Here is a 24,623-nt window from a genome sequence, read left to right on the forward strand (position 1 = left end):
GTTCTGATGCTTGTCCCACCTCTTCAGACTGTGTTTTTTGTCTTTTAGTCTGCCTTGTAATTATTTGTTGAAAGGCAGGCAGGAAGTACTGGGTAAAAAAACTGTGGTAGGTAGGTCTTCAGTAACATGGTAGTAAGAAGTGGGGGGCGGGGAAGCATTCTATAGGCCTGCATTATGGCCCTGTCTTTTGATGCACCTGTGCCCCAGACACTGAACTTTCTCCCTGCTTAGGTGGGACAGGATGGCTACGGGTGGCTGAAGCTGACTATTTCCTTCCTGGTTAGATTAGGCTCTGATAAAACCCCAGCAGGTCAGGCTCTGGTAAAATACTTTCTCCTGAGGGCGAGGCTCGTTAAGAAGAATAGAATGCTCTGCTGTGTTTTGTAATGCTTGCTTTTCCTCTCCTCCTGCCAGAAGCACGAGGGGACTTCTCTCTGACATTCACTGCAAGGGCCTGGTAGAGCTCCTGGAGATAAAATTCACAAAGTTTGGGGCCCCCTGTGACTGGGTCCTCCTGGCGTTTTTAACTCTCAGACATGTCCACGCTAAGCCTCCAGCACTCCATCAATTCTAGTTCAGGTTTCTTACTCCGGCAACGCGTCTGTGGAGTTTCTACTCAGGTGAGTTGTGATTCTCTGCAGCTGCCTGTCAGTGTCTCCAACTTGGGGGCAGTGATTTGCCCTATGACCTCACCTCTCTGATGAATCTAAGAAGAGTTGATTTTTCAGTTTGTTCAGCTTTTTACCCATTGTAAGGATGGAGTGAAGACTTCTAGGCTTCTTACATGCTGGACTAGAAACCAGAAGTCCTCTACTTTTTTTGTCATTGCTGTCCTTTTTGTTTTTGGTTTTTTCCTCTTTGCTATACTATTTTATTTAATTTATTATTCTCCCAATTTTTTGTTTTACTGTAGTAAAATATACATAACATAAAATTTACCATCTTATTTATTTATTTTTGGTGAGGAAGTCTGGCCCTGAGCTAACATCTGTTGCCAATCTTCCTCTTTTTGCTTGAGGAAGATTAGCCCTGAGCTAACATCTGTGCCAGTCTTCCTCTGTTTTGTATGTGGGATGCTGCCACAGCATGGCTTGATGAGTGGTGTGTAGGTCTGCGCCCGAGATCTGATCCCACGAACCCCAGGATGCCAAAGTGGAGCACGTGAACTTAACTACTACACCACTGGGCTGGCCCCTCATCTTAACTACTTTTAAGTGTACAGTCAGTGGTTATTAAGCACATACGTAATATTGTGCTGCCGTCACCACTGTCCACCTCCATAACTCTTCATCTTGTAAAACTGAAACTCTGTACCCATTAAACAATAACTTCTCATTCCTCCTTCCCCCAGCCCTGGGCAATCATCACCCCACTTTCTCTGTGATTTTTGACTGCTCTAAGTACCTTATCTAAGGGATCATATATCGTCTTTTTGTGACTGCATTATTTCACTTAGCATAATGTCTTTAAGTTTCATCCATGTTGTAGCGTATGTCAGAATTTCTTTCCTTTTTAAGGCTAAATAAAATTTCATTGTATGTATATACCACATTTTGCTTATCCATTCATCCATCAATGGACACTTGGGTTGTTTCCATGTTTTAGCTATTGTGAATAATGCTGCTGTGAATGCAAATGTACAAACATTTCTTTGAGATCTTGCTTTCAATTCTTTTGGGTGTATACCCAGAAGGGAAATTGCTGGATCATATGGTAATTCTATTTTTAATTTTTTGAAGAATCACCACACTGTTTTCCATAGTGTTTGCACCATTTTACATTCCTACCAACAGTGCACAAGCGTTCCAGTTTCTCCACATCTTTGCCAACATTTATCTTTTTTTTTTTATAGTAGCCATTCTAGTGGGTGTGAGGTGGTATCTCATTGTAGTTTTGATTTGCATTTCCTCAATGATTAGTGATGTTGAGCATCTTTGCATGTACTTATCGGCTATTTGTATATCTTCTTTGGAGAAACGTCTATTCAAGCCCTTCGCTCATTTTTGAATTGGGTTGTTTTGTCGTTATTGTTGAGTCTCTATTTCCTTTTGAGTGAGCTTTGAGAGTTTATGTTTTTCAAGGAATTTTTTAATTTCCTCTCAATTGTCAAATTTGTGGATATTTATATTTGTAGTATTCTTTTGTTATCTTTTTAATGTCTTAGGGTCTATAGTGATGTCCTCTCTCATTTCTAGGATTTATAATTTATGTCTCTTTTTTATTCTTAGTCAGTCTGGCTAGAAGTTTATCAATTTTATATACTTTTCCCCAAAGAACTAGCTTTTGGCTTATTGATTTTCTCTATTGTTTCTTCTCAATTTCATTGATTTCTGTTCTATATGATTTCCTTCTTTCTGCCGCCTTTGGGTCTGATTTGCTCTTCTCTTCTAGTTTTCTAAGGTGGAAGCTTGAATTACTGATTTGAGATCTTTCTTCTTTTCTTTCTTTTGTTTTTTTAGTGAGGAAGATTGGCCCTGAGGTAACATCTGTTGCCAGTCTTCCTCTTTTTGACTGAGGAGGACAGTCCCTGAGCTAACATCTGTGCCCATCTTCCTCTACTTTGTATATAGGACACCACCACAGCATGGCTTGATGAACAGTTTGTAGGTCCACACCCAGGATCTGAACCTGTGAACTCTGGGCCACCGAAGCAGATGTGCAAATTTAACCACTACACTACCGGGTCTGCCCAAGATCTTTCTTATTTCCTAATCTAAGTTTTAATACTATGTTTCTCTCTAAGCACTGCTTAATTGCATCTCACAAGTTTTGACATATTTTCATCTTCATTAAGTTCAAAATATTTTCTAATTTCCCTTATGACTTCATCTTTGATGTGTGGGTTATTTAGAAGTGCCTTGCTTAGTTTCCAAGTATTTAGGAGTTTTCCGGATGTCTTTGGGTCGTTAATTTCTGATTTAACTCTGTTATGGACATATATTACCTTTCTACGGTTTCAGTGCTTTTGCATTTGTTAGGGTTGGTTTTATGGCCCCGAGTAGGGTCTATTTGGAATGCTCCAGGTACAGTAAAGAGGATGTGTGTTTTGCTGTTGTTGGTTGGAACGTTCTACAGACGTAAGCTTGGTCCCGTAGGCTGATAGTGCTTGCAGGTGTTCTATATCCTGCCTCATGTTCCGTCTACTTGTTCCATGGAATATTGGGGGAGTGGTTGTCGTTTCCTACTATGATTGTGGCTGTAGCTGTTTTTCCTTTCAGTTCCGTCAGTTTTTGCTTCATGTATTTGAACCTCGGTTAAAAAATTACACATGCTCTATTTAAAATACTATGTAAATTAGTGTTCACATAGAAATCAATCTGGAGGAATAGACTCTAAATTATTAACAGTGGTTATGGGGAGGTTATCGGAGACTTTTATTCTCTATATTAAATGGTTGTATAATTTTAAGTGTTTTGTAATGTACAAATTTTTGAAATTTGAAAATATAAAGGTACGTTTTAAAGGAAAGAGAGAGATGGTTGTGTGCCTGTGAATGTGTCCTCTAAGCCCGAGAAGCATTCTCTAGTCCATCTTGGAAAAAAGTCAGCTGGCTGCACTCGGCCTGTCCCCGTCCTGCCAACCTCCCGGCCCACGGCCCCGCCTCCCGCTCCTGCTTCCTTACCAGCCCTTCCTTCCTCACCTCCTGTCATCTGGCTTTGGGCCCGGGTGCCTGGGAAAGAAACAACTTTCTGAGGTCACCCTGCGGCCTGCCAACCCAGCAGACTTTCCACCATGTCACTTGACTTTGCCGAGCAAATTTTACCCCCTTATCTTCAGGATAGTTCTTGGATGTATTCCATTTTCTAGACCCTTATTCCCTCAAGACATTCCTGTCTCTCCTCTCTGGGCCCCCTGTTATTTTGCCCTCAGGAGTCAGAGCTAATGTCTCTGCCTTCAGGAAGCCTTGCCTAACCCTGGCCCCTCTGCTCCCACCACGCCCTGCAAATCCTCATCACTCGTGTTGAGCGCCTGGCTCCCATGCTGACTGGAGGTCCTCTGAGGGTGGGGGCTCTGTCCACCTGCCTCTGCTGTTGACTCACTTACCTGCAGAGATTCCCAATTTGCCTCCTTGCAGCCAAGCCCTCCTGCATATAGCTCCCAGGTGAGTCGCTTTAATCATGTCACTCCCCAGTTCAAGAACCTGCGCTGACTCCCTAGTGCCTACCGAATCAAGTCTGAACTCTTCCTCTTGGGTATGTTTAATTACATCAAAATTAAAGATTTCTGGCATCGGCCCTGTGGCTGAGTTGGTTAAGTTCGCGCACCCTGCTTTGGCCGCCCAGGGTTTCGTCGGTTTGAATCCTGGGCGCAGACATAGCACCGCTCATCAAGCCATGCTGAGGTGGCATCCCATATGCCACAACTAGAAGGACCCACAACTAAAAATACACAAGTATGCACCAGGGAGTTTTTGGGGGAAAAAGGAAAAATAAAAATCTTTGAAAAAAACCTTAAAAAAAAAAAGATTTCTGCTCAATGAGATGAACAGAGTTAATAGAGAGATGACAAAATGGAGAACATTTTGCAAGGTCTAAAACCAACAAAGGATAGAATCTTCAGGACCTCTTGCAAATCAACATCCAAAAAGGCATCAACCTCAATAGAAATATGGCTAAATGATATGAAAAGACAATTTGTACAAGAGAAAATCTTAAAAACTAATCAGCAAATGCAGAGGTGCTCAAACTCTTGAGTGATCAGAAATGCAAATAAAACAATGAGATAATGTCTCTGTCAGACTAGCAAAAACCACCCAGCTGGATAATTCAATCATATGGGAATATAGGAACCTCCTGCATTGCCTGCAGGAGTGCGGACTGGGGCAGACGTTGTGGAGGAAAATATGGCTGTATTTGGTCAAGTTGAGACAGATATATTTATACCCTATGACCTAGCAAATCTGCTCCTGGCTCTTAGTATATAACCCAAAGAAATTCTCACCAGATCCATAAGAGGACAAGGCTGAGGACACACACTGCGGCATTGTTTGTGGGATTGTGGGAGGGGAGTTGAGTTCCACTGGGTGTCCCTCCCTGGGAGCGGGGAGAAAGGAGAGGCCAAAGTTGGGAGGAGATGCCCACGGAGCCCCACGCAGCAGTGAAAGCTATGCACTGTTCACAGAGCAACCTGGCTGGGCCTTAAAACCATAGCGCTGGGTGAAGAGAGGCCCAGCAGAGCGAGGCCTGGAACACAATGCCAATAAGGTATAGAAATACACACACACACGCACACACACACACACACACATGCACGACAAACCAACTGCAAAGAGACATTTTGAGAGATTTGATTGTGGATTGGATGTTGGGTATTACTGCAAATTTTGTTGGGTGTGATGCTGACACTGCAGTTAGGTAAGAAAATGTTCAGTATTGGGGGGGATGCAGAGCTGAAAAATCTGGGGGTGAAACATCATGATGTCTGGGATTTACTTTCAAGTATTTAGTGCTGCAAAGGGAAAAAGGAGAAAGATGAAACAGAAATATTTTAGGCAAAGACTTAAGCAAGATTTCATGGCAGAATCTTGATAATTTTTGAGTCTGGGAGATGAGTCTATGGGGGGTTGTTGTACTATGGTCTCTACTTTTGTGTATGTATTAAAAATTACATAATAAACTTAAAAACAATATCAATGATACATATTTTCAAGAACATGTTCACACAGAAAGATACATATTAAACATGTTAGAGTGGTTGCCTACAGGAGGGGAAGAAAATAGGAGCAGGAGTGAGGACAAAACGGAAGGAAGGGTTGGAGGGAGGGAGGAAAGAAGGAAAAAAGAATCATCGGTGATGATCTGCCCTGAACTGAAGAGGGTGATTAACTTAACCCTCTGCATCTAAACTCCAAAAAAAAGAGGAAAGAAATTGATCTCCCCTATAACTCGGGCAGCGGGGCATTTAAATTTGTTCTAAGCCTCTCAGCTTCTTGCCTATGCAGGTTGTCCTTTCTGGGCGGCTGTCCCCAGGACAGTTACATCACTTCCAGCCTTGCTGAAGACACAGGAAGGGACTTTTGCTTACTGAACCCAGCCCTGGGCTGGGACCTCTAGGTGCGTGCTCTCAATTTATCCTCTCAGCAGCACTGCGAGGTAAGTGTCATTATCTTCATTTTACACAGGTGGAAAACCCAGCTCAGGGATGAGGCCTTTTGTCCAACTCCCACGAAATCAGAAAGCTGGAATTTCAAACACCTCGGCCGCTGACGCCTGGGATCAAGCGAGCCCACCGAGCTGATCCAACAGCTTCTTCATTGTCATTATTTTTAAGGCTGCCTAGTGGCCTGTGATATTGACGTACTTACTAACTGCTCTCCCATTTCTGAATATGTGGGCTCTCTCTAGGTTTTTGCTTTCATAGATAGTCCTGCAAAGACTATCTTCAGGTCTCGAGCTTTCTGATTCTGTTGACTTATTCCCTTACCAGGAGTGGGGTGCTTTGTGTCCACAAGAAAATGTGGACCTCATTATGGCAGTTAATTCACACTGAGGTAGTTTTCAGGAGAGGAAATGCAGGGGTGGGAGTGGCAGAGCGTCTCTGGGGGGGGGCAGGAAATGCAGGGGGACTGAGGCGCCAGGCGAGGAAGTCGGATTCCAGTGGATTTCTACGGCCTTCACATTTCCCTAATGCCTTCAGGCTCAGCGTGGGAAATGGGGTACTGGCAAGCCTTGGGGACAAGGGACCTGAAGCTGCTGTGTGTGGGAGGTGGGCGGCTGGGACCAGCTGGGACTGCTCTCCCTGGGGCCACAGTGGCTCTCAGCCTCTTTGGTGACTGCCCTGGCCAGCCTGGGAGGGGTCAGCTGGGGATAGGCAGCAAGTAAATATAGACCCAGGGAAGGAAGCCAGGCGGCCCAGCCCTGCGCCGATCTCTTGCTGGAAGGCTGGGGAGGGATGAGGTCCCGGCACCTTCTTCTCCATGGGTGGGTGACACCTGGCCCAGCAGCCCCCTAGAATTGCTGGGAGTGGGAGGCAGAGCCTCCAAGGGGATCAGAGTGGGGCCTAGTGGAAAGCTGGTCAAGAGATGCTGTTCCAGTGTGACCAACGGCAAACGGCATTCCCTCTCTGGTAATTCCTCTCAGAGGTGCTGCCCAGCTTGAGAGTCCAGGCTAAGGGGCTGACTGGTCCTCTGACAGTACAAGGGGCAGAGGGCGAGGCCGCCTTACAGCCCTTCTCCCCACCCTCATGGATCTTGCTTATTTTGGAAGGAAGGATGTCCAGGGTGTAAACTTGTCTTCCCTTGCTCTCCCAGCCCCTCACTGGGTGCCGGCCCTCTCCACTCTAGGGCTCACGGCCACCAGCCCGCGCCCTCCCTCAGCTCCAGTGCCACCCCTAGCCTGGCTCTCCTCCCCCCTCCCCCCCACCCCCCCTTCCCCACCCACAGCCCTGCACCAGCTCCTTACCCTACATACCACGTCAATGTCTGTCCATCCCCATCCTCCCCCGACCTCCCTCCCGTCCAGCCAAGACCCCTTGGAGCCCTGGCTCTGGCTCTGGGAAGGCATTCCAGCAAGACAGTCAATCCACCACAGACACGTTTATTGGCAAAACCTATTCCCAAGCATCTAGGAGAAAGGTGAGGAGAAGGGTGCTGCCAGAGTGGGCTACTTTGTTTCCACTTTCCTTAGCAGTGTTCCAGGAGCAGAGGGAGGGAGGGGACAGGGACATCCCAATCACAACGACAATCTCAGCAGCTAACGTTTATTGAGCTCTTCTTCTGAGGCCTGAGGCCAAGCTCTGTGCTAAGCAAGCGCTTTACAAGCTCTGTCTCATTTAATCCTTATGACAATCCTACAAGGTAGGTACCATTACCCTCCCCATTTTACAGATGAGGAAACTGAGGCACAGAACAGTGAAGTGGTGGGAGGCAGCTGTCAGCCTTCAGGGATGCACCCCAGAGCCTTCCGTCAGGAGCCCACAGCCTCCTTTCTTTTCTGTCACCCCCTGATTCTTCGTTTCAGCCATCTCTCACCACTTTCAGTTCTTTCAACTCTTTATATTTTTTTGTTTTTTAAAAACATAGATTTTACCCATATTCTGCAAAGTCCACTGTCTCATACCCCGATTGGTCAAATTCTGGGTTCTCCCCAAGATATGGTTTGGGTTGGGTTGGGGACAGTGGGTCTGTAATGGGGGACGTGGATACGTGTGTGAAGCCAAAGTACAATGAAATCTCTGAGAAGATACACAGTCAATAAATTACAAACCTCCCTCCCCTCCCCACTCCATCTTCTCCCTACCTTCCTACCCTCCCCCCACCCCCCATCCAAATCTAGAACAGACTGTGCACTGGCCCCCACCCCCACCCCAGGGCCAGATCTTGTGTGAGTCACCTCTGTCATCCCCAGGGTCCAGGGCTCTCAGCAAATGTTTGTGCAATGAATGAATGAGTGAATGAATGAGAGCATGAGGGGAGGGAGCAAGCACCTAGGAGCCCTGAGTCCCAGCCCCAGTTGTACTCTCACCTGCATCTTATCCTTACCAGGACACCTCCCTCTGCCCCAGAGAGGAGGGCCCTGGGTCAGGGGTGGGAGCAGAGACGGGGAGGGGAGGAGTCAGCAGGGGCATCTCTGAGCATGGGAAGGTGGGCGACTGAAATAGAGCCCAGAGCTCTAGCCTCAGAGGCGGGAGCCCAGGTTCAAACACCAGCGCTATGGCTCAGGAGCTGTGTGACCTTGGGCAGGCTGGTATAATAGTCCTGTCAGAGTTTACAAAGCCTTTTTCTCACATTTATCTTTGGCCCTCAGTAACCATCCTGTAATGTGGGTATTATTATCAATATACCCATTTTACAGAAGAGGAAGCAGAGGCTGGAGAGGTCGAGGGACTTGCCCAAGGTCACACAGCAGGCAGGAACTTGAACCACCCACCAACTCCTGCTCTCGCGACTGCCCCTGTCTGTGCTGTGAGGAGGGGGGGCTCAGACCTGAGTCTTTCAGCCAGAGTCCCCATATGGCAGTGTGGCAGCAGGAGAGACTGTACATCGCATCCCCAGTATGGGCTCCACTGGCCATTTCCAGGCAGTAAAGCTGATCTACCCTTAGTGGAAAGTTTCCCAGACACCCCTTCCTTCCCTTGCACACAGCCCCAGGGCCTCAACTGCTGTCCCAGGAGGGGCCTGCAGAGCATGAGGTGCCCAGGAACTTCTGCTTTTCCCGGGAGAGTGGGGAAGAGGAACGGTGGAGGAGGCTCTGAGGCCCAGGCCCTCCCCTTACACGGCCATGGTCGCCTCGTCGTATTCATCCTGACCTTCCTCCTCATCAAAGATCGCCTTGGCATCGTCAGCATCCAGCTGGAGGGTGGGGTAGGAAGGCAGAGGGTGAGAGGCTGAGGGAGCTGAGGAGCCCTCCCCCAGCCTTGAGAGGCACCTTTGGAGTCAGGAGAGGGCCTGGCTCTCCTTGAACCTCGGATGAGCCCTGTCCAGTCCCTGCTGCCCCTGGGGTTGCTCTAGATTTGAGGTTTCCAAAGGGTGGGGAGCCCCTAGGAATCTGGTGTCCCAGTGGGGCAAGGATTCCAGAGGGTGGGCAGGGGACCCCTTCACCGGGGTAGCCCCCCAGTGACCTGTGTTATGTCATCGTGGAAGAATTCTATCGGAGGAGTGACCCTGTCCAAAATTATTTTGAAGACCACAGGACTAGCTGCTCAGTGGTCGGGACAGCTCACGTGGAACACACCCCATGTGGCTCCTAACCCTCTCACCAGCCCTGTCATCATTCCTCCCTTACAGGTGAGCAAACCCAAGGCACAGAGAAATGAGGCCACTTGCTCCAGGTCATACACTAGGACATGGCAGTGCCAGGATTGGGATGCGGGCCCCAGACCCAGATTGTAACCATGGCTCTCTTCTCCTTCCCTAGTCCCAAGACCCACTGCTCACATTCTCCCAGCCCCTCTGATGACCTCTCCCTGTCCCCAGCTCTGTTGTCCTGCCCTCCAGCCTCTGCCCCCTCTGCGCCCTCCTTCCTGCCCCAGGCCTGTCGGGGAGAGTGGGGATCAGCCACTCACACACTGGAGCTCCAGATTCCTGAAGATGATTGGCAGCAGGAAGTGGCGCAGGGGCACTGTGAGGATGAGGACGAAGGGCAGGGCCAGTGAGCTGTCCGGGAAGGTCTTCACCACCCACAGCACCACCACACAGATGATCTGGGTAATCGTGAACAAGTGCATGCGCCAGGTCTTTACCTGCAAGTGGAGGCAGGGGTCATTGCCTGCCCTGACCCGGTACCCAGCACCCCCAACCCTGCCTGGTCTGGGCAGCCAGGAGGGCCCTGTACCCGCGTGACGTAGGGCACATCCGGGTGGTACTGCTGCGGCTTGAACAGAAGCAAGATGCGGTCAAAGAACTGGATGCCGCTGAGGGATGTGACCCCCATGTAGAGGAAGATGCCAAACAGCACAGCCAGGGGGATGCGACGCAGGACGGGTCCCATGAGGATGGACAAGCCTGCAGGGAGAGCCATGCACTCTCAGCCCCAGGTGCCCCGGAGGACCAGCACCAGCAGGGCCTGGGGAATGAAGCCACAGGTACCATATGGAGCCGTTTCTGTGGCTCCTTTTGATAGGTATTACTCCCATTTTACAGATGAGGAAACAGACTCAGAGAGCTGAAGCAACTTGCCTAAAGTCACACAGCTAGTAAGTGGTAGAGCAGGGAGTCAAACTCCTGCCTGCCTGACTTCAGAGCCTTCTCCTTTAACCTAGGGGGACAGTCACAGAGGTCAGAGAGGCCCACTCTTCCCTTCACCGCAGTCCAGAATGCCTCCATCACCCTCCACCTATCCAAATCCTAACCCTCCTCCAGCTATCATCAACTTTGTCCTCTTTAAGAAACTTCCCTGGCCTCTGCATCTGTGACCGAGGCGTTGCCCACACCAAGCCCAGCTGGGTTCTCAGCTGCTCCAGAACTCGGATCAATGCAGTGGCCCTCTGTCTTCTCTGCCCTAGCCCCAGATTATGCCTGGCACACTGGCCTTTGTATCAGTCATAGGGCAGCAGAGCTAGTGGGACCTCAGGGGCATCCAATGAACCCTGTGATCATGCAGACAAGGAAACTGAGGCCCAGAGACAAGGAGGGAGACCGAGTTAGCAGCAGGGCAGGGCTGGGGCCCACAGTTCTCTGAACCTCTGTTGGATCCTGTCTAGAGAAGCCTTGGTAAGGGAGGCCCGCCTTCCTCCCCTTCTCAGATGCCCATCTCAGGGCCTTGGGCATTTCCTCCAGAATTCCCTCCTATGAATAACTGACACCAGGGAGATGTGGGCAGAGGGTGTGTGGGGAGACCTGGCTGTGGGGTGGGCAGGGCTGGAGTGGGCACTGTATCCTAAGGGGCAGGAACAGAGGGTGGCGGAGAGTGTGGCCAGCCCTCACTCACCCAAAAGCACAGCGACCAGGAGCCCACTGATCCGCTGCTCCCTGACCTGGATCTGGGCTTCAGCCCCTGGGGTGCTGGCCTTAGCCACATCGGTGAGGGCATTGGCGTGGGTGATAGTACGCACAGTGGTGGCACTGAGCCAGGGCATCCCAAAGAGGGGGGCCAGCCCGCCCATGCCCATAATCAGTAGCAGGTCCAGGTGGAAGCCGGAGCCCTTGACCATCCTGCGCTCTGGTTTGCTGATAATCAACCTGGGGGGGTGGAAGGTCAGGGGTCAGCAGGGCTTGCCCTCTCCCCCTCCCTTTTGCCCCTCCCTCCTTTCCCGTACTTGGGCCCCTCTGTACCTCAGTTTATCCTTCTGTGCCCATCTCCCTTAGTGTTCCTCGCTCCCCCCCTCCCGCCCCATCTTGAGAAACCAGACTCTAGGAGCAGAAGTGTCTTCAGACACCTGGAACACCCACAGGCAGATTTACTCTGAAGCTAGTGAAGCCTAAGCTTCAGGGGGCATCACTGGTCCTGGCCCCTTCTGAGATCCAGCACCTAATTTTGTGGTTCTCATTTTGTATTCCTTTTCTTTAAAAGGGATCCCCAAATTATACCATGTCAGGTCCCACAAAACCTGCCCCTGCTCCTGCCTGTCCATCATTCCTGCTGGTCAGGACGACCACACGTTTGGCTGAGGCTGGTGCCCAGTCCTTGGTGTCCTCCCTGCCTGGAGCCTCTCCCTTTCCCCACCTTGGACCCGCCCAGCCCTGCCCCACCCTGGCTCTTACGTGGTGATCTGGGACTCAAGGAAGATGAGGATGAAGACCAGCATGGCAGGCAGGACCGAGGCAAACATCATCCACATCGGGAAACGGGTATACAAGCCCAGTGGGTGGATGAGCCAGCCCCGGAACGAGGTGTTGGACACCGAGAAACCTTCAGGCACATTGAGTTTCTGTGGGAGGGGGATTCTGGTGAGAACACCCTGGGCAGGAGGCCGGGGAAAGGTGGGGACAGGGGAGCCAGGGTCCTGGGCACTTGGAACTTACTTATATTGAGCACCTACTTTATACCCAGTCACTACACTAAGCTCTTTGCATCACCATCTCATTCCCAACTTTATAGATGAGGAAACAGGATCAGAGAGGTTATGTAGCTTGCCCTGCATCACAAAGCCATTTGGTGGCAGAACTGAGATTCATGCTCAGATCTGCCTGGCTCCACAGCAGATTCTTTCCTCCTGCCCTGAGTTAAGAAGTAAAGGGGGCAACCTGACCCAGGCCCTTGTTTCAGCCAGAGGGGTCCTGGAGGGCTGTGGGAAGGACATGGGGCTGCCAGGGTAGGCGGGTGGGATAGGGGTAGTTCTAAGTGGCTTCAGGTTTGAGAAAGCTGTTCTGGGGAGGGGGCATGTTGGGGGAATTAAATGAGGGTGGGGGAGGGGGTTACCTGGGTGTAGGTATCCTGGATGAGGAAATCCACCATGATCATGATCAGGGCAGAAATAGGAATCCCAAAGTCCCCGATTATCCGTCGCAGCTGAGGGCAGGCACAGGGACCAGTGTCAGTGCCGAGTTGCTCCCCACCTCCTACCGCCCACTGGCCCCTATTTCTGCCCATCTTCACCCAGGAGGCCCTGCTCTTCCCAGGGAATCCATCAACATCTGATGTCCTATCCTGCACCTCAAAGTACCTGCCTCCCTTCTTCTTCCCTTGGCCCAGCCCCACCCCTGGCCTGACAGCTTCTCTACCCCCTTCTAAGAATTATCCCTGGCTCTCCCCTGGGCTTTCAGCCTGGGAATGCTGAGAAAGGGAGGCAGGCTTGCCTGAAGAGTAAGATCCTGGGTGAGGAGGGAGCCAGGCAGGCTAAGAATTGGGAATGGGAATCTAGGGTGAGAAGAGGAGCTAATGGCGTTGGGGAAGCTGGGGGAGGTGCTTTGGCCTGGGGTAGTGTAGGCAAGGGCAGGTGGGGAGGATGTGCTGACCTTGCCGGGGAGGTAGGTGCTGTTCTTGAACTTGCGCAGCATCATGGCAATGGAGAAGGTGCCGGCCATGAGAACAAGGGAGAGGAGGGCTGTGTTAGGCATGGGGGCCTGAGGTTTGGGCTCTGTGGTCACATTCTGGTCATAATTCCTCTGTAGTGGGTGCTCCTGGAAGATCTGCAGCAGAAAACCAAGGCATCCTATTCCCTCCCATCCCTCCCTCCCTCCATCCATCCATCCATCCATCATCTATCTGTCCATCCATCCATCCATCCATCCATCCATTCATCCATCATCTATCCATCCATCCATCCATCCATCATCTATCTGTCCATCCATCCATCCATCATCTATCTGTCCATCCATCCATCCATCATCTATCTGTCCATCCATCATCTATCCATCCATCCATCCATCCATCATCTATCTGTCCATCCATCCATCCATCCATCCATTCATCCATCATCTATCCATCCATCCATCCACCCACCTATCTTCTTCCTCAACTGACATGGTAATAGAGGGCAATAGGATTTTACAGCTTGGTTTTCAGGAGTAGGACCAGGCTAGGCTTGGGTGGGGCAGGCCAAGGAGGCAATCAATATATGTGTGTGTGTGCATGTGAGCACCCAGGGCCTGGGAGACATGAGAAGGCTGGAGGGCAGGAAACATGCCAAGGAGCTTCCTAAAAAGGGCTTCAAAGACTTGGAAATAGATCCACTGACCAACCAAATCAGGGACAGGCCTACAGCGTCCACCTTTCCTCCAAATAAAATGCAGATACAGAGGCAGGCATGGTTTGAGGGGACAGAGCTGAGGAGGCAGGGCACTCTGTCCATAGGCCCTGCAGTTTTAAAAGGGCAAGCGCAAGAGAGAGAGTGGCGGACTTCAGAGCCTCGAGAAGTCCCGCTGCCCCTGCCATGCGTGCAGTTTCCCACGTGCAGTCCCACACACCCTCTCGCCCATTAGTCACTCCGTCTGTGGTCGTAAACACGGGCATGTGCACACAGAGGTGTCCCCTCGTGCATAGTCACGGCAAGAATGCTGGCCCACAGGCAGTAAAGTGTCAACATGCATGTGGTCACAGTCACATACTGTGAGGACATGGCTACACAAATGCCATACAGACATGTGCAATGACACACACAGTCACATAGTTTATGCACAGGCTCCCACACGCACACACACGTGCCTGTTCATACTCCTGTGGGCCCCTACCTTGACCAGCTTGCTGAAGGTCTCATAGATGAAGATGAGGGAGATGAGGAAGGAGAAGATCTCCTGGGTGTAGCGGGAGATGAAGCGGACCAGGACACTGCCCTCAAAGGCCACCACGAGCACCACCAGCAGGATGAGCCAGAAGCCGATCCACACACGGCCCACAATGTACTCCAGGCCTTGCCTGTTGCAGAACTGGAGGGCGGTCAGAGGGAGCTGAGGTCAGACAAATGGGCCCAGGCGCCATGCACCAGGCAGTGGGGCCGGGGATGGGTTAAAGGTCACGGGGCCAGATCAGCGCTACCGAGAAGAAGGCTTCCTCAAATACGAGCAGGGGTCCTGAGAAGCCAATCACAAGCAGGGGCTGAGCCCCCAGCAGGCAGAAGATGATGCCCTGCAGTGCAGTGGACAAGAGCAGCTCTGACACTCCTATCTGGTTGTATGTCTTTTCTCCTGCGGGTAGAGGTACAGTGGAGTCAAGGTCAGGAGATCATTTCCAGGAGCTGATAGAGCGTTTCACGGGCAGCTGATGCAGGGTCCAGAGTGTCAGATCGGGTCAGAAGGCAGGGCAGAAGAAGAAGCCAGAAGGTCAGAGGTCAGAGTTAGGGGGCATGCAGAGGCACTGACCCAGGAGGCCGCCAAAGGTGATAGCAGGTGACAGGGCGGCAAAGTAGATGAAGAAGACGACAGCCAGGACGGAGGGGCTGAGCGCGTCTGTGATGTCACTCAAGTAGTGGGGGTAGCGGCGCTTGATGTCATGCACCAGGCCCCCGAAGAGATAGCCTGTCCGCTGCAGAGGGTCCTCTGGGCCACCAGGGACCCCTGGACCCCCACCCAAATCTGTAGTGAAGGACAGGACCATGGTCACAGGGGGTGGCAGGGAGAGGTGTGGGGAGAGGGGAATTGGGGGTATCGTCTGATGGGAATGGGGTGGCCAAGAAGGCTGGGAGGCATGAGGAAAGGGAGGGGGACGCTGGGGTATCTGATGGGAAGAGGGGAGGCAGGGGCTCACAGGGCTGTGCTTGGGTGTCCGAGGGTGTGTGGGGACTCAGAGAACCTTGGGCTGGGCAGGACGGGTACCTAGGCTCTTGTAGAAGCTGGGGTCCGGCTTCGCAGGGCTGGGCAGGTAGCGTCTCCGCAGCAACTCCCTCTGCACAGGCACCAGACTCAGCAGCGCCTGCTTCGAGGGGGCATCCAAGGGAGGCAGCACCAGGCTGCAGTCCAGGAAGCCCTCTAGGGAGCGCACCAGCTCCTCCTTGCTCTGGGCCGTGTTTGCCTCATTGAGGAACACCTGGGGGCCAGAGAGAAGGTCAGGGCTGCCTGGACCTGCGGGATGAAAGGGCCCAGGAGTCCACAGCCAGGGCCCCCGGGGACCAGAACCCTCTTGTCCAGCTCTTCTTGCTAAGAACTGAGTTTCCGGCCCCCTTCACTCCTACCTCCCACTACAAAAGGGCTTTGAGGGGGCAGACAGGGCCCTGAGTGGGGGAAGGAGAAAGAATACAGCAAACCCAGTGGTTTATGGCAGACAAGATGGAACTAGAGCCGGACCAGGCCAGACATAACCAGGGAGATCCGGGTCAGAGTGGGCCAGAGTAGCCCAGGCCAGATCAGGCAGGGCTAGGCCAGCCGACCCCTGGCCAGACAGGACAGAAGCAGCTAAGTTAGACTGAATGGGCCAACGAGCGAAGCTAAAGAAACCCAGGCCAGGAGCAGGGCCTCAGCTGCCACCTGCCCCCCAGGCGCCCCCAGCCCTCGCCGGCCCCTCCTCACTCTCTCCGACATGAGGGTGGCAGCAGCCCGACCGAGCTGAGTGTAGTCCGTGTGGGGCGCCTCGGGTCCCAGCAACACAAGGAGGAAGCGCACAGGCACGGAGGGCTCCACGGTGGCCTCCAGCTCCACAGCTTCCCGCAGCCGCACAAAGCCCAGCACCGGCTTCTCCAGGAAGGAGATGCGGCCTGTGGGGGAAGGGGTCGGTGAGGTGGTCAGGCCAGGCCCAGGGGGCTGCCGAGGTCCAGGCTTAGGGAGGAGCAGGCAGGGCCAGGACAGGAGGCAGAAGCAGCGAGTGTGGAGGGGTAAGGGTGCAGATACCAGCCGCTTACCCACTAACACCAGGGCGGCCTCTGAATCCAGGGATATCTTTTCTAGAATTCCAGATGGCGAGCTCTCTTCTGTGTCCCCCTCTCCCTGTTGGAAGGAGGGTGTTGAGGGGAGTCCTCCAGCCACTCTAGACCCAGGAGACCTGAGCGGCCAGCCCCCTCTCCTCTACCCACTCTCATTTCTTTTTCTTTCTTTTCTTTATTTTAAAGATTGGCACCTGAGCTAACAACTGTCGCCAATCTTCTTTTTTTTTTTTTTCTGCTTTTTCTCCCCAAATCCCCCCAGTACGCAGTTGTATATTTTAGTTGTGGGTCCTTCTAGTTGTGGTATGTGGGACGCCACCTCAGCATGGCCTAATGAGCGGTGCCGTGTGCGCGCCCAGGATTCAAACCAGTGAAACCCTGGGCCACCGAAGCGGAGAGCGCAAACTTAACCACTTGGCCACGGGGCCGGCCCTGACCCACTCTCATTTCTAACCACGTTCAGTTTGGGGGCTTTCCAGCTCTCCCCACACACCCCTGGTACAGCCTCACCTGTGCACAGAAGAGCTGTGTCTCCAGCGAAGGGTGTTCGGGAAGCAGAGGCTGTAAAGTGCCCCCAGAAGGTGTCAGGACCGTGGGCTTCACACCGTCTAGCTCCTTTAGGTCTCTGGCATGGCTGCAGGACACACAGAGGACACGGACTGAGGGGGCGGTTCAGGCTGGGCTATCAGCAGAGTGGAGACTGGTGGTAGGACGGATCAAGTGGGCCTTCCTAGTGACCAGATGAGAGAAACCCTGGGGCGGAGGGAGAACCAGCCTCCTCTGAAGGATGTTGTGGATGTAAGCGGGTGGCCTCTGTCTGGAAAGACAAGATGGAGCCAGAAGAATGGGTGGAGGGAAGGGCCTTGAGAGCCTGTCCTCCTCAGGATGAGCGGCCCCCAAATCTGAGCATGAAGGCGTGGCCACTGCTTAAGAGGTGTCACAGGTAGGAGCCATCGTGGAAGAAAAGTGGGCCTTGGCCTGGTGGGGGAGGGGCCATCTGGACCCCCAGGGAGAGCTTGGGGCAGGTGGGCTGGGGATGTGGGCCCTTTGGGTGTGGAGTCTGGGTCCCAGCAGGCAGCGGCACCTGTGTTTGAGCAACAGGACCCGGAGCAGGTCTTCTCGATACTGAGGCCGAATCAGCCCATCATAGATAAAGCGGTCCAGCAGGTTCTCGGCCACCCCGGCCAGGGAGGTCTCTGACAGGTCCAGGAGGACAGAACCTGCAAACAGTGAGGGAGTGACTACATGGCTGGACCGGGACCCACCTCCTCCCCACCAAGCCTCACGTGCAGGGGTTGCAGAGGGGCCCAGCGGGGCTCACCCTTGGCAAAGGCTCTCTGCAGGTCCAGGAGGCTCCAGAAGTTGAGGTAAGACAGGTGTGGGCGGCCCCAGGCCCCGTCCTCCCCCAGGTTCTCCTCCAGTCGCACCCAGCGCGCTGCCTCCATCCACTGCAGCTCCCGGTTCTTCCCGTCCATCACCAGTTCCTGCAGCTCCACGTAGACCTGCGGCCCCATAGGCCTGAATTAGTCCATCAGGCCCAGGGCAGGGCCGTGGGGAGACTGGGAGCCCAGGGCATGGTGGGCACTCGGCAGGCTCTGCGACATGTTTGTAGGAGGCCTAGGGTCCTGGAGCACTCGGGGGCAGACCCCTAGCTCAGAGGGGACGGTTGGGAGCTGCAGCCCCCGACATGAGTGTTGAGTGAGGTGGGAAGTGTGGGGAGATGCTCGAGGGTCCCATCTGTACGGCCCACACCTCTGGCTCTATTCCTCAACTTCCTGACCAGGCCCCTCAGCCCATTTCAGAGGCATCTGGAGAAGCTCCAGACCAAAAGGGGTGCTAGAGCGGCCCCTTGGGAGGGAAAGGAGAGGGAAGGCTTTGCAGTCAGAGGTCGGTCTCCTGCCTCTGAGATTGTTGGGTGGGCATGTGGCTCAGCATGCCCTTGGGTTTCCTTGGGGCTGGGTGGCTGTTCCCAGGGGCCTACCTGAGGGCAGACCCAATTTCCCAACCAGCTCGACAGTCTGGCGCCCCAGCAGGGACATGCGGGCCTGGCAAGCCTGGGCAGAGGGGAGCAAGTATTTGATTCTGTGCTTCCCCAGGGAGCACCTGACAGCCCAGCCAGGGCCAGAGGGCCTGGGGGCTCAGACCTCCCGCAGGCAGTTTATCTCTGCCCAAGGAGCTCCCCATCAGTGGAAGGGGGCCCAGGACTCTCTCTCAGGGGGCTGTCCTCTTTTTGTCTACCTATTTCCCAGGGTGCCCACTTCTTTGTCTGTTTGTGGGGTCCTCCACCCCAAAGCTTTGCCTCTCCCTCTGCTACTCCCTTCCCCTGGTAGAATGGCGGGTCCCAAGGGCAGCGCAGGACAGAGAATTGGGGGCAGCTGGGGGACCTCACCTCACCGGTGCCTGGGTGCGTGATGGTGTGGTGGTCTGCAGCTGTCCGCTCGGTGGGGTGAGCTGAAACCCCGGAGGCCCGTTAGTGTTGCACTCAGACAACCCCCCCCAGGGCTTCCTGCACCCCCTACCATAAGCCTCAGAGACCAGCCCCGGCTGACCCCTACTCCTCCCCCTGCGCCTGGCTGGGACCCTGGTGCTACCACCCGCTCTTGCTGCTCCATGGGCTGTGGCTCCCCACGCCTGTTCTTGGCCCAGCCTCGCTCTGTCACTCCGCATCTGAGCACAGTGGAGGAGCCCGGGGTCTCATCCTCAGTGATGACAGGGAGGGTCATCTCCAAGGTGACTGGAGAGTCCTGAATGGCAGTTCTCAGGATTCTCCCCGGGTCCCCTCCCTCTCCTGCCACCTTCTGGGACCGAGTCCTTCCTTATTCCCACCTGCTGCAGCAGCCGCACCAGCCCAGTGGCTTCTCACGGCCTCCAAGTGGAGCTCTGGGAGCCTCGTGGGGTCTGCCCTTATGCTGTGCCCCAGCCCTCATTTCCCAGAGGGGCCTCTTATCTTCAATACAAATTGCCAACACTTAAGTCCTGTTGACAGTAAACAGGTCCCCACCTGGGGCTCCCCAGCTGAGACCTTGGCCAAGCCCAGGAGGGTTTCCTGATGTCTCTCTGCCCTGGGGGTCCCCACAGCCTGCCATTGCTCAGGACCTCTGGACCCCCCAAACAGAACGATGTTCCCAGAACAGGCCCAGTGCCTGGCCTAGAAGCCGGCATTGGATGGACACAGGTAACGTGTGGCTCATGTCCTTGTCCCAGACAGGCCTGGCTGCCCTCTTGCAAATCTAAGGGGCATGGCGCTGGGTGACTGGTCCTGCCCTCACGCCCCGGTCACCTCCTGTGATCATTTCAAACAAAACTCTGTTTATCCTTCAATCAGCCAGGATTGTGGGAGAACTGGCCTTGGGGCTGGGCCGGGGGGAGTGCAGAGCAGGGGGAGGACAGGTTCCCCAACTGTCCCTCTCTGGGGCTCAGCAGCTCATCCCAGCAGAGAGAGAGAGAGATGGGGCTCACCTACTGGCTCCTCCGGCTGAGACATAGAGACACCTGGGCTCTCATAATCCTCCTCCATAATCACCTCCGGCGGGGATGTAATGATACCTGGGCCTTCATAATCCTCCTCCACAATCACTTCTATCTCTTCAGGATTCTCCTGTGGGAAGTGGCCATCAGGGCTGGGCTGTGAGGGGCTCCTCAAGCCCCCACGGAGGTATGAGCTCAGGGCTGGGTTCCCAGAGCCCCAGGTAGGAGCCCCACAGACTCACCTGGGAATTCTCCATGGTGCTGTCCTGATAGTCCCTTTGTCCCTGGTGATCCGAGCCCTCAGCATAACCCGCACTGCGGGTCCCTGCAGGGGAGGGGCACAGGCTGAGGAGGCACAGGGCACCCTGGGGTCTCCTGGTCCTCCCCCAGGTGGCTGCTTTTGAGTGAAGGGCGATAGCAGGTGTTGGGAGATGGCGGGGTCAGAGGAAGAAAGTGTGGCGGGGCTCGAGGGGAGGAGCTGGATTTTAGGTGTGAGGGCAGGTGCACAGGGGCCGGGAGAGAGGGGGCAGTGCAGAGAGGGGGGAGCTCGGCTGGCATCAGGCTCAGGGGGTTTGGGAGGATGGGGGGTCCTTCAAATCCAACTCCTTCCTCCATCCACCAGTCCTCACCTGGCTGCTCTTCCTGCCCATCCCCAGGGCTCGGCCAACTCCAGAGGCAGGGCCTGTCCTCTCTAGGGAGCTTAGCCCCCCTGAGTGTCTCTACAACACACCCTCTTCTCTCAGAAACGGCTGCTTCCTGCTGGGCATGGGGCTGCAGCATCCTTGGGAGTGGCTCACTGGTCCTGGGCGCTGTGGCCCTCCTTTCCACCCTCACCTCATCTCGAACTCCCTCTCCTGCTCTCTCCTCACCTATCCCATTGGCCTCCGTACCAAGCCTTTTCCCGTCCCAGGGCCTTTGCACATACAGCTGTATATGTCCTGGACAGCCCTGCCCCCACACCTCAGCTCTTCTCACATCTCAGCTCATCTGTCACCTCTTCAGATTCCTTCCCTGACTACCCTAACCTTCACTAATCTGTCATTTTCTGGTTTCTTGATTCATTTGTGTGTGTATTGTCTGATGATACCTCTAGAAGGAGCCATATGAGTGCCAAGACCCTGCATGTCTCAATCCGCACTGAGCCCCCACTCCTAGCAGAATGGTTGGCACATAGCAGATGCCCAGTAAATGTGTGTTGACTGAATGTAAGAATGGCTCCCCCTTGCAGGCCTGGGGCTCTGGGACTGGGGAGTCCGGATGATGAGGACCCAACCAGGAGACCGCTGGGCCCTGCCCCTAAGTTTTCTCAGTTATGTCCCTAGCGGAGAGAAAGGTATGCCTACCCTAGGAATGTGAACGCAGAGGGCCCCTAGGGTGACCCCAGACTGGGGGTGGAGGGACTTCTCTTCCTCCTCTCACCCCCTGCACCACAGGGCATTGTGGTGGCAGGGATTTGGGTCAGGTTGACAAACCTGCCCGCTGTGTGCCCACATGGTGCCGTGCAGTGGGGCCTGAGAGGAACAGGACAGGTCCCTACTCTCGAGAAGCTCCCAGCCCTGACTGGGGAGACGAGCCAGGAACATGGGACACGCTAAACATTCAGGAGATAACATGTCCGCCAGACAAACACAAGCAGTGAGCGGAATGTGCTGGGTGCCAGGAGCTGGATGGCAGGAGGAAGAGGAGGATGAGTTGGTGGGGTTGGGGGTGGGACATCTCTGGAGGAGGGGACACTGGCGATGGGCCTAGAAACACAGCAGATTTCGAAGGGCTGGCAGGTGGGGAAGGATGGCCCACGGGTGAGGAATGGCCGGTGAAGGTGGGAGGTAGGACAGTGCAGGACAGGCCTGGGTGTTGTGTGAGGGAATAGAGCGGGGAGCGCAGACAGAAAGAACTTTCTTTCTGAGGAGTGGATGGTCCATTAAGGATGGGGGAGGGGCAGCATCGAATCACACCAAACAGAACGGCAAGGGTCCCCCCGTCAGGGTGGTGGTGGGGCAGGTGATGGCCATGGCAGGGTCCCAGAGCCTGAGGATGCAGCTGTCTCTCTCGCAGCGGACTTGGCCCTGAGGCTCTGGTCACACACATTTTTACTCTCCCTTTCTGTCCTTCCCTGTCCCTTCTCCTCACGTTCCCCTGCCTTCCTCTTCTCCCATCTTTATTCTCTCTCTTCCTTCTTTGGCCTTATCCCCCCCAGGCCTCAGATCCCTAGCAGCTTCAAGGGTGTCAAGCCTGAGATGCTGAATGTCCCACCCATAGGCTGGGACTGTGGCCTTAGTTCCCATCTGAAAGGTGAGGTGGTCACAGGGGCCCTCCAGAGCCAGAGCATCCAGAGATCCAGGCTGCCTCTCTGCCACTGATTGGCCAAATGACCTTGGGCAGCTCCCAAGCTCTCTCTAGGCCTCAGTCCCCCCGTCTGTACAAAAGGAGGGCCTTCCCACCGGGGTTCTGGGACATCAGTGAGAGAGGAGGGGAGAACGGAGGCACCTTGAGCTCAGCTGGGGCCTTAGAGGGTGCACCCATGACCCAGATTGCTGCCGCCCAGGCCCAGCCCGCCCCAGCTGCAGGCCTTGCTCTGCCTGGCACTGATAAGAGCCAGGTCCTTGATCGCTGCCCTGCGCCTGGAAGCGCACCAAACACCTGGCCAGCCAGCCAGCCAGGGCAGGGCCAGATAAGGGTGAGCGGGGCATCTGGAGCCCAGGAGGTGGGGCACAGCTGGAAGAGGCTGGGGGTGATCAGATGATGGGGAGGGCTCCCTGGTGGCATAGCACCACCTACGTGAAATCATCCCCACAGCGCACAGGGTTCTCCTGCCTTCTCTCTCATGAGCCCCAAACCACTCTGTGAAGTGGGTATCGACATTAGCTCTGTTTTACAGACGAGAAAGCTGAAGTTGGGAGTGGTTTACCTGCTTTGGTCCCCTTGTAGGGAGGGGATCAGAGGCCGGGTTAAACCCTGGCCTGCCTGACGCTGGCTACTTCTCTAACCAGCATGCTGAGTGGCCTCCCAGAGAACAGCTCTGAGCCAGTTTAGTGTTAGTGATTAAGAGCATGGACTCTGCAGTCAGACTGCCTGGGTTCAAATCCAAAGCCCGCCACTTACTAACTGTGTGACCTGTGTGACCTCAGGCAAGTGACTCAACCCCTCTGTGCCTCAGTTTTCTCATCTGTAAAATGGGGTAATAATCAGGACACCCACCTCATAGACTAGACGTGTTGTGGTACTGAGTAAGCTCATACATGTAAAGCCCTTAGAATAGCACCTGGCACACCTCGAGCTCTATGGAAATGCTTGCTGTCATCATCCCTGCTGCTGGGGATCAAGGTCGGACTTGCTGTCTGCATCCCCCTCTGATTTTCCTTCAATTCCTATGGAGTTCGTCTAAGTGCTTTGAGATCCTCGGGTGGTAGGGGACGCCCCCTTTCCCTCCAAACACTCCCAAGGTTGGGGACAGTGCCAGGTCTCCCTGGTAGACTCCCTGGACGTGTCCCAAGTGGCAACCAGTGTCAGCTGACAACTTTCCTCCTAGGAGGAAAATAGGGTGGCCTGGAGATCCCCATACATGGAGGAAGGAGGGGGCTGGGAGGGTGAGACCTGAGTCTGTGGGATCCGAGGGGCTGGTAAATGGCAGCCTGACAAGGACCCCACACCAGGAGGGGGATCAGATTTGTCCCCGACGCACACACACTCATACACCAGCCACGCGCACCTCTGCAGCCACATGCACACCTCTTTTTTCTAACACAGCTGCCCAGCTCTCCCCAGCTGCAGGTGACAATGGGCCTGTGCCCTTAGGGGTAACAACACACATGGTAATGTTCTCCCGCCACCCACCAGCATCCCCCTTGGAAGTTGGGCGTCCGTGCCTGCTTGGGCACAGATTCAGACTGGGCACCTGCAGGAACCCTAGCACAGGTGCTACAGGACCACCTCCAGCCCCTCCTGGCCCTACTCACCTGTTCACCAGCCTCGGGTTCCCTGGGCAGCCTCCTGCAGCCGCCGGTGCCCTCTGCGACCAGCTGAGCTCGCACAGCTCTAACAGCACCAGGTCCTCGCTCCCACACCCCGGGGGCAGCTTGCAAACCCCTGACTCATGCCCCCGCCTCCTAATCTGCCCGCCCCATGGGCCCTGGGAGCCCCTTCCCACCCCCCTGCCCTGCTCCCGCTGGGTGCCCAGTAAACAGAGTTATCTTTCACGCGCATCTGGACAGCTGTGAGTCTGGCCCACCCTACCCCAGCTGGCCAGTCCTCAGGGCCTCTCGCGGCCCTCCTGGCCCCTAGGATTCTCTTGGGTCTTCCTTCACGGACTAAGGTTTGGTGGCTGGGTTCTCGGAGCTCCCAGCTTCCCGGCAGGTCTGGCCCAGCCTCTGGATGCCCCCGTCCTGCCTCTGTCCATCTTCACCCTGGCCAGGCCCCTCTGCTCTGGCCCAGAGATGCATGGGTGCCTTCTCCTCTCTCCTCTCTTGGTGTCCTCTCTCAGGACTTGC

General features: G+C 54.3%; 1 protein-coding gene across 1 annotated transcript; it reads right to left on the minus strand.

Annotated features, from left to right (window-relative positions):
- Positions 1-7,516: 7,516 nt before the first annotated feature.
- On the minus strand, positions 7,517-24,229 carry SLC4A1 (solute carrier family 4 member 1 (Diego blood group)). Its single transcript, XM_014849358.3, has 20 exons — positions 24,093-24,229; positions 20,379-20,461; positions 20,128-20,266; positions 19,058-19,119; positions 17,990-18,170; positions 17,753-17,888; positions 17,179-17,302; positions 16,648-16,732; positions 16,319-16,503; positions 15,629-15,839; positions 15,176-15,388; positions 14,853-15,001; positions 14,549-14,743; positions 13,334-13,507; positions 12,798-12,887; positions 12,140-12,306; positions 11,367-11,617; positions 10,272-10,441; positions 10,003-10,179; positions 7,517-9,289 (listed from the first exon to the last, which is right to left on the minus strand). The coding sequence occupies exons 2-20, from the start codon at positions 20,391-20,393 to the stop codon at positions 9,209-9,211; spliced, it is 2,805 nt and encodes a 934-aa protein (XP_014704844.2). The 5' UTR covers positions 20,394-20,461; positions 24,093-24,229; the 3' UTR covers positions 7,517-9,208.
- Positions 24,230-24,623: the final 394 nt, after the last annotated feature.

This window comes from Equus asinus, chromosome 13, assembly GCF_041296235.1.
Source record: "Equus asinus isolate D_3611 breed Donkey chromosome 13, EquAss-T2T_v2, whole genome shotgun sequence".
In the NCBI taxonomy this organism is placed as follows: domain Eukaryota; kingdom Metazoa; phylum Chordata; class Mammalia; order Perissodactyla; family Equidae; genus Equus; species Equus asinus.